The 15,087-nt window shown below is 37.7% G+C and overlaps 1 protein-coding gene across 1 annotated transcript in view; it reads right to left on the minus strand.

Moving 5' to 3' along the window:
• REEP1 (receptor accessory protein 1) overlaps positions 1–15,087 on the minus strand; it is a 60,562-nt gene that overhangs the window by 32,208 nt on the left and 13,267 nt on the right. Inside the window, exons 2-5 of the mRNA XM_032234924.1 lie at positions 11,669–11,741; positions 10,765–10,841; positions 9,001–9,121; positions 7,427–7,540 (exon numbers count right to left, since the gene is read on the minus strand). Coding sequence (XP_032090815.1) covers positions 7,427–7,540; positions 9,001–9,121; positions 10,765–10,841; positions 11,669–11,741 — 385 coding nt within the window. The remainder of the gene's footprint in view (positions 1–7,426; positions 7,541–9,000; positions 9,122–10,764; positions 10,842–11,668; positions 11,742–15,087) is intronic.

The raw sequence follows: 15,087 nt of genomic DNA on the forward strand, positions 1-15,087 counted from the left end.
TACAGTCATAAGTCAAAACAGCATGTCATTAGGTTCCATTTTATAGCTGCTTTTATATCAATCATTTAGCAAATCATGTATCCAAATCCAGCTTATCCAATGGGCATTTCTTGCCAGAAAATGGCAAATAAGTCACAAAACATAATTCTGTAATTCTGAAATGCTGCAACTGGTCATAAATGTGAGGCAGTTACCAAGCACCTGAAATACAATCAAATGACTGTGGTAGTGGTGTAGCAGTTATAAACTTGAGGATGGACCATAAGCCACTTCTTTTGAGTCTGTTGTATCTTAGGCAACCAGTCCTAAGTTGAGGATTACCTATAGCTGAAACTTTTGAACTCTCTCCCATTATAGCAGCTGCTGATATAATGCACTCCAGCCACTCAATAAGTTACCAATAGGTGGCTGCTAAATATTTCAGTCTCAAAATTATCCTTTGCTCTTTACATCTTGAAACAAAGATGTATGTATTTTTTGCATCCTGTGTTTCTTATTCACTATAAATCTGTATCAATTAACTATGGAACAAAATACATGCAAATGCACAAAAAAATTATGGACAGAATTAGTAAATGCAATCATCACTGTGATTATTAATAACAAAACAAAATGATACCAGATATTACATGAAATTCTTAGGAGCCTATGTTTATCTGGGTATCATCACAGTTGAATGCTCTAGATAGGACTTGCATTTCAGTAAACAGGCATAGGATTGTCATTTAAGTTGTTAAATATTACTTGGGAAAGATATTACTTAATTGAAAAATATTTTCATTTAAACCAAACACTAAACTGTTAGTGTTATATTAGAAATAACTTCCAAGAAAATGTATTTTTCTTTGATATATTTAACTAAAAATACATATTACATGAAATCAATTTAGTCTTTTTCCACAAGTATTTCATTAAATAAACACTTGACATATCTCAAAATGTATTTATATTATCAGTCTGTATAAATTTCTTGATATACTTTGAATGCGTTTTGTCTTCATTTTTATACATTTTTCATTAATGCCTCCTTTTTAGACAACAACGATAGCTATAGCCAAAGGTTTTTAAAACCTCTTAAAGTGAACATATTTTAGAAGCTGTATTTTTAGATTTTTGTTTAAAATAGTAATATGAATATAAATAAAACAATATGTAAAATATAAAACTTAGTAACTGAATTCCCATATTAAACTTTATTTTTTTTTATTTTAGTGTTATTTGAATTCTACAATTATATTCAAATAACACTAAGATCAAACAATAAACCTTAATCTTAAAGCTGAATCTGTGAATTCAGTTATTCAAAGATTATTATAGTACCTGGTTTACAGCTACTAAAAATTCATAGCATAGATATGGGTCCCCCAAACCTCTTTGAAGTTCTTCAGGAGCTTAGAACTGAATAGTAAGTAAATTTTGGTGATGTGATTCCTACTACTCCCTTTTTAGAAATAATATAGAAATAAATGCTTTTAACTTCTATACCTAATGGACATATTTTGCTTTGAGCACTTCCCCAAAACATTAAAACGTTGCCCCAGATGTGTTGAACAGTGCAAATAAATAATAAAGTTGGTACATTTTTAATCACAGTCTTTACATAGAAGAGTCTTTAATATTGTTTCAGGTGACTTTTTTTTCCAGTAGGAATTGATCACTAAGTTACATGGGCTGTGTAGCACAAGGCAAAAATATATTTTAGAGTGAATGGAGGCACATATATGACAACTTTCTACAGCTTCATGTTCTGCCCCCCCCCCCCCGGCCTGTGAATCACCCAGACACAGGCTTGGCTGATTGCCACTCTTTAATCACGGAGTTATCGACTCCTTTGGCTGAAAGCTCAGACAAGACTCACATGCAAGAATAGTTGGCAGCAACCGAAAATCCAACAGGCACAGATGCAAGACAGACAGAGTTTTGCAATACTGTTTCAAACGGTTGTGTCCTGCAAATGTCCCCTCCCAATTTCTCCACTTATATACTCTCTTGGGAGAGGCCAAGCCACAACCACCTGCGCTTAATTATTGTCTCTGAGTCTGCCTCCGGAGCTGCTGCTTCCGTTTCTCCGTCCTTCTTAATCTTGCCTCAGGGACAAACTGCCCTGGATCCTCCCCACTGCTCCATGCCTCAGGTATGGCCAACCAGCCTCTTTGGTCCCTGCTCTGAGTCTGAACCCTGCCCAGGGTCCTTCACATCTTCCCTGGCAGACTCATATGGTTCCTCGCTATCTGAGTCCCATCAGCAGCTCAACCGGATCCTGCTGGGCCACAACAGCTTCATAAACCAGATGTCAATTTTTTGGGGAGTGCACAGCAGCTGCAGAGGGGGACATGATCTCGGAGGAAAAAAAACTGCTTTAAAAATTGCAGATATGCTGTATTTGCACCTGCATATGCTTCAGAGCATCTTAGGTGAAGCTCTGCACGAGCCCTGTGTGTTAAAGTGAAACCATGTAGCCACTGAATGACTAAATCATCCTGTCATAACTAAGGTGAAATTGATATAAAAGTGGTAAACTATTCCTATGTTAAATGGCACCCCTGCAATTATTGTTATTACTGATTACTCATAATTTAAAGCTGAATGGATTAAAGAAAGTAGAATAACATTTTACTCTTGATAGTGTTTGTTTAGTAAAAAAAAAAAGCATGCTGGTCTTGCTTGATAATATGTATATTAGTTTAGAAGTTAATAGAAACCTTCACAAGGTTACCTGCCCATCTTTCAGATCCAAATGCAAGAGAAAATGAAGGAGCTGGGTGATCTAGCAGGTAAAAAAAAAATCCCACTGTGGCAACGTATAAAACAAATGTTAAGATTGTTCTACAAGTAAGTCATAGGTTGTTGAAAAGCTATATATACTACATACTGTACCACCTATTCAAGGCCTTGCTGTTGTCATTGTAGAGTGCTATGTGTATATATTGAGTGATGACCTCCACTCTAGGAGTTTTGTAGAACAGCTAATTTCTCTATACCATGGGTGCCAAACTCACAGGACATGTTGCCATCACATGATGTTTACCCCATCCACAGAGTTGGAGTGGGCGTGGCCTGCATGTGACGCATACGGCCGCCAGTTGGACACTCCTACTCTATATGAAAAGAAACTATGTAATACAATGTATTGCAAATTCCTCCACTTCTTCTAAAGGCCACTCAAACACTAAACGGTATACAGTTTAGTATATAGTCTTATCTTCACAATAATAGGAAAACAAAAACAGCTTAAAAAACATCCTAAAGAGTAACAGTTTTATATTTCATATCAATCTTATTTATCCTCTAATTTCAATTAATACTTTTTAAATAACTATTTATATAAATAACTTAATTAGGCAATTAAACTTCCCCTTGAAAGCATAGTATAGCAAACATTCATTTTGTCCAATGTTTAATGATCAGGATCATCTGACATTTAATTGTTACAAGTTATTAAATCAATGCAATAAATCAACTGAAATAAAAAATAATAACATTGCTTTACTTGATTTCTTGATTTATCCTTGATTTATTTATGACCTCATTCAGCAAGTGACTAGAGTGGCTTTGGGTGCATGGAGCCTCAAGGATCCGAGATCATTCTTAGTTCAGAAGGAGTTGCATTACCCTATTCAAACCCATTTCACATCTTAGGAGTTCTCCTGGATTCATGTCTGAGAATCACTAGGACAATTTTAGCACAGCTCCAGTTTGTCCATCAGTGGTGACATTTCCTGGATCATAGCCTCCTGTGCTTAGTCACTCAAGCTCTAGTCATCTCTCATCTGGATTACTGCAGTGCATACATGGGGATAACCTTAAAATCAATTTGGAAGCTTCAGCTGGTGCAAAGTGTGGCAGTGAGAGCAGTCTTTTAGGCCCTAGGATGGCCCATATTATATCTCTGATCCGCAAACTTTATGGGCTACTTCCTAGTGCAGTTCAAGTGTTGGTTATGACCTTTAAAAACCTTAATGTCATAAGTCCAGGCTACCTGATGAACCATCTTGTTGTCCCACTAGCAGAAGCCCACCTACTCATGCTAGCAGAAAGGGCCTACTATGGATCCTGTTGGTCAAAGAACTCCGACTATCGGGATTCAGAAGAAGAACTTTCTTTGCTGCAGAACCCATCCTTTGTAACATCTTGCCCTCCAGGGTAAGATCTACTCCCACCCTCCTATTCTTCTACAAGAGCCTGAAGACTTGGTTCTGCTGACTGGGCTGGGTTCCACACTGGAGGTGGCTGCTGAATTGATGGCTGATTCCACCTCCCATCCCTTTCTCTCTGATTTCCACTCATCCACTTTTTGGTTATCATATTGGGGTATTCTGATTGTTTTCTTTTTCATTATTTATTCTATAGTTCTATTATTTTACTTCAGTTTTGTTTACATTCTTATAATTTCTTCCTTTTTACTGTTGTAAGCCGCTTAGAGTAGTCCCACAGTGAGATAGGTGGAAAATAAATGTAACAACAATCTGGCTGACTGCAACAAATCCAGGGGTGGGTTTCAACTGGTATGGACCAGTACTGCTGTACTGGATGGTGAAATTTAGTGTGCCTTCCCATACCTGTTGGTCAGGAAGCCCTCTCACCTCATACGCTTTTTCACTCGCCCTGCCCATCCTCACCATGTTGCCGAAAAGTTCTCAGAAGAAGAACCAGAAGAAGAAAGAACTGGTGAGTGGCTGGGGAGGAAGGATGTTGGGGAAGAGGAAGAGGCAGAGGAGCTGCTGGAAGAGTGTGTACATGTGCACAGGCTGTGGGTTTTTTAAAAACATCTGAGTGAATCCAGGAACAGGGAAGAAGCAGAGGGGCTGGAAGATACTATAGGAACACATACTTCCAGCCCCTCTGCCTCTTCCCTCTTCCTGGATTCACTCAGACATTTTTAAAACTCACAGCCTGTGCACAGCACACACACTTCCAGCCCCCCTGCCTCTTTCCTCTTCCTGGATTCACTCAGACCTTTTTAAAACTCAAAGTCTGTGCACACACAAGACCTTTTTAAAACTCATAGACTGTGCATACATAAACACTTCCACTCTTTTAAAAACATCTGAGTGAATCAGGAAGAGGGAAGAGGCAGAGGGGCTGGAAGATATTATAGAAACACACATTTCCAGCATCTCTGCCTCATCCCTCTTCCTGGATTCACTCACGTTTTAAAACTCACAGCCTGTGTAAACACACACACACACACACTTCCAGCCCTCCTGCCTCTTTCCTCTTCCTGGATTCACTCAGACATTTTTAAAACTCACAGTCTGTGCACACACCAGACCTTTTTAAAACTCACAGCCCGTGCATACACACCCACTTCCACTCTTTTAAAAATGTCTGAGTGAATCAGGAAGAAGGAAGAGGCAGAGAGGCTGGAAGTGTGTGTGCTGTGCACAGGCTGTGGGTTTTAAAAATGTCTTGTGTGTGCACAGGGTGTGAGTTTTAAAAATGTCTGAGTGAATCCAGGATGAGGGAAGAGGCAGAGGGGCTGGAAGAGTATGTGCTGTGCACAGCCGTGAGTATTTAAAACTTTGAGTGAATCCAGGAAGAGGGAAGAGACTGAGGGGCTGGAAGTGTGTGTGTATGGTGGTCAGTAATGTTGAAGACTGGCAAGGACAGCCATATTTCCTCTGTAAGTAGCTGTTTTATTGTTTAGTGTACTTATTTTATTCTTATTTAAGTAGTAAGTGCACAAAATAATAAATTTCCTTTTTTATATCTTCTTTTTGTAGGTCATTCTTTGGGGCAAAGAATTCAGTTACATCAACTTGGCCACTCCCACCCAGTCACATGACTTCCAAACTACTCCCACCCAGCCACATAACTTCCAAGCCATTCCCACTCAGTCACATGACTGCCAGGCCACTCCCACCCAGTCACATGCCCACCAAGCCACTCCCACAAAACAGGCCACACCTACAGAACAGGTTCTAAAAAATTTTGAAACCCACTACTGAACAAACCGGAACTCTTCAAAATTACAACAGTACTAAACAAAGGGACATACAACTCCCTCCTGAAGTTCCAACTGTCGCAGTCCTCTGCTTCATGTGACAAAATTTGGGGTGCTTGGCAGTGTGCATACCCTCATGAACACAGGAGCACTGCAATTTCCCCCCATGAGCTGGGAGGAGCTGGGAGGCCTTGACCTGCTAGGCCCACCAGCACATCAGCCTTTCCACTGCCCCACCACTCCCCAAGGCTTAAATCTTTTTTCTGCCCAGCTGCTCGACTGCACTTATCTTCATTTTCTGTACATTTTTTTCATTTTCTGTACGTTTTCTTACAAGTGTAACCTGCCAATATAAGGTACAGTGACTGCAGAAAGCTAGCCAACGCAATGTTTTCAGAGATAGAGGTTCAGAATATTGCAAAGACTGGTGTTGGCTTGCTTTCTGCAGTAAATGTGCATCTCATTGGCTGGAGATGCTTGTCAACAGCTACTTGAAAAGGGAAGGGAAGTTGACCTATACAACTGGATGTTGAGAAGTCCCAAGTCTTTCAAAAAAGGGATGTAATGGAGAAAAGGCCCAAAACTTCTAGGAAAGGTGGGGAAAGGTAGGATGGGTGGATGGCCCACGTGCTGGTGAGACTGCTAACCAAGGCTCCTAATCCATAGTAAACTTCCATGTACTGGAAGGCATAGTTGGGCAAGACCTGACTGTGGCAGATTCCCACATACTGGTGGATCTAGCTGGCTGAGGCCTTCTGGTCTGCAGCAAGTTTCTGCATGTGCATGGAGGGAACCTCAAGGCACTCTGTGCAGTCATTTAACAATTGCAATAGGGGAAGCTGGGATTGCAGTTGTTGAATGAGATGGTCACATGGGCGTCTAGTTTAACAATTGCAATGTTTTATGACCCAAATTGCAGGCACAATTGTTCTTGTAAGACTATTTGTATCAATTCATTCTCCATTATCATACAGAGATTGTAAATGTACCTACCTCTTTAAACAACCACATTTTTAGTACAAAATGTTCTGTTCAGTTTTTCATATTATTTGGGAGTTTGTATAAAATCAATTTAGAGTTTCCTTACTTTAATTCAATAAAAACGAAATAGGTTAAGTGAAGATTATACTTTTTTTGAAATAGAAATCCCTGAAAAAGAAGATGAAATGATTCCAAAATATCTTAGGTTTATACCTCAAGCCACTATATTTGTGGGTGCATTTTGTTATTTATGGAACTAGCTATAAGTTTTCCTAAGTATAACACTACATTTTTTGTCAATCACCTTGCAAAGAATGTAATTCTTAGGACCTTGTGTTTATGTGTACTGAGACATTTATGGCCTTTCACTATTAATGGCAAATGGCTTTAGAGCTTCTGATACTAAGCATTGCCCATAAGCCATTGTTTGAACATTCTCACAGGCAAAGAAAATTGTAATATTAAAGTAATTCTCATATCCTGAATTGTCCTACTGGTTACCTTGGAAGCTGCCATTACAGCAGCTGTGGCTGCAACATTTAGCCCCCGTTTCCCAAAATGCACCAGGGCATCATAGCTGCGATCTTTTGCTTGGACTAAGCAATCATCTATTTCCTGTCAAAAAGAAAAAAATCCACAATCAAACTCAAAAGAGTTCAGATAAATTTGTCTTTTTCTTACTTATCAAAAGGAAGATGTTTCCATGCCTGCCCTGAATATAGATCAAAACAGTTTAAACAGGGTATGATTTACCTAATCATCCACCTTCCTCATTGATATAACAATTGTATGAGAGGAGTTGTGATTATGTTATAATAAAAGAAATATGCAAATTTGGGAAACTGAAGTTTCTTCCACTTCACTTTCAGGATGACCTCTAAGTCATAATTTGTTAGGTTTGGGCTTGATATGTTTACACGAACCAAACCACTGTAGCTTGGTGTTCATACTTTACTGCTTAAAGGCTAAACCAATTTCGTTGTAAACATGATGTACAATGACAATAAAGGCTTTGAACTTAATATATCAATCTACTTGAAGAAATAAAATGAATGTATTCAGCTCTCCCTATTCACATGATCTTTTTAATAGAAAAATAGGGATGTAAACTTACAATGTAGGTCCTAATTAGAGTGATAATATGAATTTAAAAAAACCAAAATTATTTTAAATGCTTAGGGAACATTTGACTCCAATACAAATACTCAGGAGGTTGCTTAACACTTATTCTGAGAAAGAATAATCCACAAATTATATCCAAGGGACAAGCACTATACAAAAGTGCTGTCAGGTAAATTATTTTCCAGAAGGGTTATATAAATCATGGCAAGCCACCACTTGTTTAACTATTGTCTGGTAACTAAATCTAATTAGCTGAATTCACACAATTCCCTAAGCCAAAACAAAATCAGCAATTTATTTACCATCAACTTGCTAACTTTTGCAACCTCTATTTGCTGGTGACAAATGGGGAAAGACTATCATTGGTCTGTCAATGTGCAAATTGCTGAATTAAAAGAAATGAAGGATAATGAAGGGGTGCATGAGCTCTTGGTAATCTTTTCTATTTTGGTGTCATAGTGTATTGGATTGTAACTCCCATAATTCTGAATAGGAATTAAAAAAACTGTAGTCCAATGTAATATAATTGAAAAATACCAGGTTGGAAAAAATTGCATTAAAATTTATTTCTCATATGAGGTGTTCTTCAAGATTTCTGACTGGCTGCTCCAATTGCTTTTGAAACACTTGTAAAAAAAATTATATACAGCCAATAGCTTAAATCATTTATTACACTGAGAATCATCCCAGTGGGGAGCTGCATTTTTTAAGTTCTTATCTGTAAAAACAAGTCAATCAAGAAAAAAGAGCAACACCTACTGAAATGAAACTCTTCTTCCTGAAAGAAATGCAAAAAGTGTAAATAATATTATACAATCAGTAGTGCTATCCCACAACTGATTCAATAGTTGTCACCCAGTTTGATGAGGCTCACTAATGGTTAATGGCATCACAGCCTAAGGATATTCTTATTCATAAGCTTATCTTACTTTATGAGAAATAATGCCACTGACCTTTTCTTTTGAAGATAAAGTTGGGTGTACAAATTTCCTATATAGAAGACTGGAGCCCTTTGTGTAGGGAGACAATAACCAAGCTACAAAGGCTATTTTGAGTTCATAATAAAATGGGAACCTACAGAAAAAGAAAATAATATCTTTTGGTGTTCTTTTCAAATCAGGTTCCTTGAGAAAGTAAGTACTAAGAAAGTAAATGTATAAATGTTTGAATGTGTGCATTGATGTTGGCATCCAAAAATATTTTCCTTTGCATTTTGGCTTTTGCTAATGTCTTTAAGTGCATTTTCATGAATAATAAAGTCAGGAGTCCATGTTCAATCCCTCCACCAATACAATGAAGAAGACCATAACAGGTATCTATCCTCTCTTTTATTTGAGAATGCCACGTGAAGTTTCACTGTTCATTCATTCCTAAGTACAGTAGAACAATTTCCTACCAATGGTTGTTTCCATCCTATATCCCTTGACAACTTGCACATTTATTCAGTCCAGACTAATGCATACAGCCTATTTCACGGTACCAATATTCAGTTCCACATTTCTTCTAGGTTCTAGGAGAGCAAAAGCAAACAAAGTATCTCATATATCCCGATGTTCAGTTAAGCAAAGGCAATTGAGTAAGATTACAATGAGCGGAATCCTTGGCCCTCAAATGGCACCCAAGTACTGATAACAAATGAGCAAGAAATTATAGGTTTGGTTTATTTGATAGGCAGCTAGATGATACACCTTTCTCACAATTCCACCGGTAAATGTACTGTTGTAGTTCTCATAAAGTTTGTTTGTTTGTTTATAAAATTTATTGGCTACCCATCTTACCTCAGGGTAACTCTCAGTGGCTTAAATACACAGATTAAAAAATGTCATGCAAGATATTCATGCCTGAAAATTTATTTTGTTTTTTTCTCTAAGATTCCTGTTCTTATCTTTCTTCCTATAACCTCATTCTTGTCTTCATATTCTTCCTGTATTTTCTTTTATGCATCTATTTAGGACTTTCCCTGGCCCAATTTTAATATAGGAAATGAGCAGCCATTTCTAAATTCCTGGAAATTTAAAAACATTCTCTGTGCTCTAGTTATGTTTTAGTACATTGGCATTCAAAGATATATATCTATGTTCTGTTTATCAGCAGGAAAATTCAGGATTCAGCCATTTTGCAAACCCAAACATGCTTAATTTGAACAATGAGCCCACATCTACCTTTTTCTTCCTTTGGGTCCTTCTCAGCCTCTTTCATCTACCTGTCCCTTTAAACTGTGGAATGATTTTTACTATCTCATATGCTTTTTACTATTGCATATGCTTTCATCCTTGAGAAGATGTTTCTTCTTTCTTTGCTTGCCTTTTGTAACACAAATATCATTGTTGTCCAACCCCAAATGGTTTTATTGATATCTTCCCCATCTACATGCCAGAACTGCATCTTCATAACATACATCTCCCAAAACTTGTAATTTTTCTCAATAAATGAACTTTGATTCACAAACTGGTGGTAGTTCTATATAAACCACAAGTTTCTCAAGGATGCTAATGATTGTTATGTTTACAATATTCAAAGTGGGATTCCAGAGAGTATCAATCAATAGCACTGACATTCACATTTGGCATTACTGAAAGAAACTGTCAGGCTTCCAGGACAGGTATTCCACCCACCTAATATCATTGGGTGCCTAATACTATATATAGTGTATGCCTGTGTGTTTCCATGCTCTATTCTAGTTTTCTTCTGAAGAACACATTTCAAAGGATACCAACCAGCAAAGAAAAATGTCTGTGAATGTCTCTGCTGTTGTGAAGAGTGCAAATATGATCCAGTACATCATCCATTTCACCTGAAAAGGAAGAATAATTAATTTTTTATCTCAAATGTACAAATTATACAGGTGCTATTTCCTTCAGTCTTAGTACTAAGGCCAGATTCGTACTCAATAGTAAAAGCAGAACCAAATTTATTTATTTATTAAGTTTTCAACCAACATTTGTGTGGAAGATAAAAATGACTTGGAAATTTTCTATTCAGGAAACAAATGTAGTAGAAGTAATTCTGATTCAGCATAAACGCAGTTGTAAAAGTTATTCTGAATTTACTTTCTAGCAGTTCTCACTATTTAAAATTAAAATTTTCATTACAAGCTATCTTATTTCATAAAAAAAAACTATAGGTGTTATCAGGATTGGTAAATCCCAAGTTACTTTAGGCTGTTTCTCTGTCTTCATTATGAAAACAAACCTGAGATATTATTACAATATAGTAATCACTACAATTATGGATGGAGATCTATACAATTTCATACAAAATGGGTGCCCATGCTGTGTTCCAGGTATAGTTCTATGTGCTGTGTATGCTTCATGGCCCAGCACTGTGTCCTTAAATTAATCAGTAAATAATATATAATTTTAATTAGCCTGAATGTTTATTTTAGAAAAAGGAAGTATCAACCAGTCTTGTTTCTCCTAATGTTGCAGCTAAAATGGAAGATAAGGTTAAATCATCTAAAAGTTAGTTAAAATGAAATTACCAATTAAAATGGACATAGTAATGATTTGGCATACTAAGTACACAGAAAAAAAAATCACATCTGAAGTATGTTCTCCCTTCTAAAGAGTGAAATAACAATTGTTAAAAGGGATACAGGATACTCCCAGAAAGACTACTTACATATTCTTTAATATCCTTTGATTTTACCGCTTTGTAAGAGTAATAGGCAGGATAAAGAGTGCCAAATATTAGCCTGAAAGAAAAATGAAAAAAAAAATCACGGGAAATACTATGGGCTGGAACCAGAGTATGATGATTACATTTGATTCTATAAAATTGGTAGCATTTATATTAAAAAATGGTTCTCTTGATTTTAATAGGATCTATTTCAAATAACTAAGTTATTTCATCATTATTTGTTTAATGTTTCTTTCTGAATGAAATTCTCAGTTGCTCACACAGAAAAATATAAATTTAAATAACACATTTAAAATCTGCCTTCGCAGTTAAAATACAGATTTACAACAAAATCATGCCTCCCACCTGCCTGAACCACCAGTGCATCTCATTTTCCCCCTCATTTTTAAAATTTTATGTTTACAATTAAATTTTTATTTTTTAACATTTACCAAAAATTTACAAAAAAATGAAAAATAGAAAAACAGGAAAAGAAATATATGAAAAACAAGAAAAATACAATTATCCAATTTAGCAATAGCAACAAAAGAACAACAGATATGGTTGGACAATCAGAATGACTTCTCACAACTAAAAACATAAACTAAGAGTCCCAATGCTCAATAAATTGAAATACCCAAATGAATGAGTTGCCAGGCTTCCAGGAAATCTCTATATTTTGATTTGGCTTGGTCAAGAATGGTCACAGTTTCCCAGTTAAAACTATGGTTAAGTTTGTCCATATATTGTGGAATTAAAGAGTTTTCATGACTTCCTGTGGTGATGTCATCGTGTTTGGAGCTAAGGAACGGGAGCTCTCCTAACCTCTAACTCTAACGTCTTCGTTTGGGCTCATTTCTGAGCGCTGTGGATCCTGAAGGGACCAGCAGATTAAGGGGGAAACTCTGAAGACGCTGGTGTGATAAGGCAAATCCCCCAGCGGGTAGGAGAAACCCACTAAACAAATAAGGTTCTATCCAGGGACATGCAGTCACTAGAGGCAAGGGAGGTGGAGCCTCCCCAGTCTCCTGAGAGAAAGGAAAGAGTTTTAAAAAAATTTTTAAATTAATTAAAGCCAGGATAGTTGCTACCAGATTTCAAGTCACAGTGGCTTGGTGTTTGCTCTCAGTGTTAACTAGGAGGAGGCCAGAGAACTCGGGGCCTCTTTTGCTTAAGGAATTTTTCACCTTTTAAAAGTTAAGGAGGAGTTAAAAAGCAAAAAAATTAATATGCAAAAGAGGCACTGATTCTCCCGCCTCCTGATCTGGGAGAGCGAATCATGTCTTGCACTTGAGCGACTGTGCAAGTGCAAGGGTGATTCTGGAGAGGTTTTTCTTTCACTAGCCGCCATTTCTTCTGCAGCCAGCCCAGCACCGAGCGGGGAGGAGGAGGAGGAGGAGAAGAGCAGTGAGTCCTTGTGGCTGGCTGGGGAGGGACTCACCGCTCTTCTCCCAGCCAGCCACTCACCCCCACCCGACCTGCTCCTTGCCTGGCCGGCCGGCCGGCACAAAGACTCACCACTCTTCTCCTCTCAGCCAGCCAGCCACCACCCCCACCCGACCTGCTCCCTGCCTGGCCGGCCAGCCGGCACAAAGACTCACCGCTCTTCTCCTCCCAGCCAGCCAGCCACCCAACCTGCTCCCAAGAATGTCAGCGGGGACGGAGGAGGCGGGGGGCGAGGTGGCAGAGCGCGGCAGCGGTGAGAAGCAACACCCCCGCTGCTGTGTTCGACAGGCGTCTCGCGTTTATGTCCATCATAAACGAGAGACGCCTGTCGGACACAGTGGCGGGGACATTGCTTCTCGTTGCTGCTGCGCTCTTGCCTCACCAACGGTATCCCTCACCACACGTCACTGGTTCTATCCTGCCACTTGGTCAGGACCGGAGTGATGGCGACCACATAAGAAGGAAGCAGAGAGAGAAAGCAGTTGAAATCGAGACATCTGTTACTATTATTGACAACCCAAAGAAGAGGAGGACAATGCGAAGTTGGCAGAGAGGATGAGCTAGAAAGAAAGAGGCTCTGGGAAGGAGACTGTTTTTGCACTTCAGATTTTTGCCGAAAAGTAGTAAGAGCAGGTATCTGGGTGTCGGCAAAATGTTCCACAATTAAAAACGATAATTATAATAAATTAGTGATACAAATAAAGAAAGATTTAGAAAATTGGAAAAATATTCAGCTATCACTCATGGAACATATAGCAACAATTAAAATGAATATTTTACCAAGAATCTTATTCCTGTTGCAAACCGCATCTATTAATCTGGGTAAAAAATTCTTTCAAGAATTAAACAAAATAACCGCTAGGTTCATTTGGCAGGGATGAAAAGTGAAGATTAAACTAAAGTCAATGCAAGACAGCAAGGAAAGGGGAGGTTCAGCATTACCAAATTGGGATTTATACGCATCAGCAGTAACAATAACATGGGTGAAGGATTGGATAAAGAATAAAAGAATTTTGACCTTAGAAGGCCATGATTTGCAAGCAGGCTGGCATACATTCCTATGGGATGATAAAAATAAAACACACAAATACTTTCAAAATCATTTAATTAGAAGAGCGTTATTGCAAAAATGGCTCAAAATCAAAAAAATCCACTATGTGAAAATCCCAAATTGGCTATCACTGACAGAAAGGACGATCCATCCAAATTTTAGAGATTTAAACAAAATGCTAAGATACAGAGATTTAATTGATAGACAGGGAAATTTAAAAACAATTGAAGAATTGGCAGAACAGAACATGAAAGTTGACTGGCTAACTTACCTCCAAATCAAAACTAAATACAATAAAGATACTAAATTATATGACATCGAAACAGAACCACACAAATTGGATAAAATCATTCAAAGCTCAGATAGAAAGATAGGGAGAATATATAAATTTCTCCTGAAGTATAAAATGGAAGAGGAAATTGTGAAAGAACAAATGATAAAATGGACACAGAACTTTGGCTATAATATTGAATTAGACAAATGGGAAAAATTTTGGGGAACAAACTTAAAAATGACACTATCTGTTGTATACAAGGAAAACCAGTAAAAAATGTTTTACAGATGGCACCTGGCCAACAAGGTTAACTAAAATCTTAACAAATACCTCACCAAAATGTTGGAAATGCGAATCAATACACAGAACATATTACCATTTATGGTGGACCTGTGAGGAGGCTAAAAATTTTTGGTAAAGGATCAAAAATTGGCTGGAGGCAATAACGGGTTAAAATATAATAGAAACCTGAAGTTTTTTTATTAGGAATAATATCTGCGAAATACAAAAAAGAAATCCAGTATTTAATACTACATATAATTACGGCAACAAGGATTGCCTTTGCCCAGAAATGGAAAAACAAATTAACTCCAAGCGAAGATGAAATAATAAGAAAGGTTATGGATTGTGCTGAAATGGACAAAGTAACTA

The sequence above is a fragment of the Thamnophis elegans genome, chromosome Z (genome assembly GCF_009769535.1).
Source record: "Thamnophis elegans isolate rThaEle1 chromosome Z, rThaEle1.pri, whole genome shotgun sequence".
Classification (NCBI taxonomy): domain Eukaryota; kingdom Metazoa; phylum Chordata; class Lepidosauria; order Squamata; family Colubridae; genus Thamnophis; species Thamnophis elegans.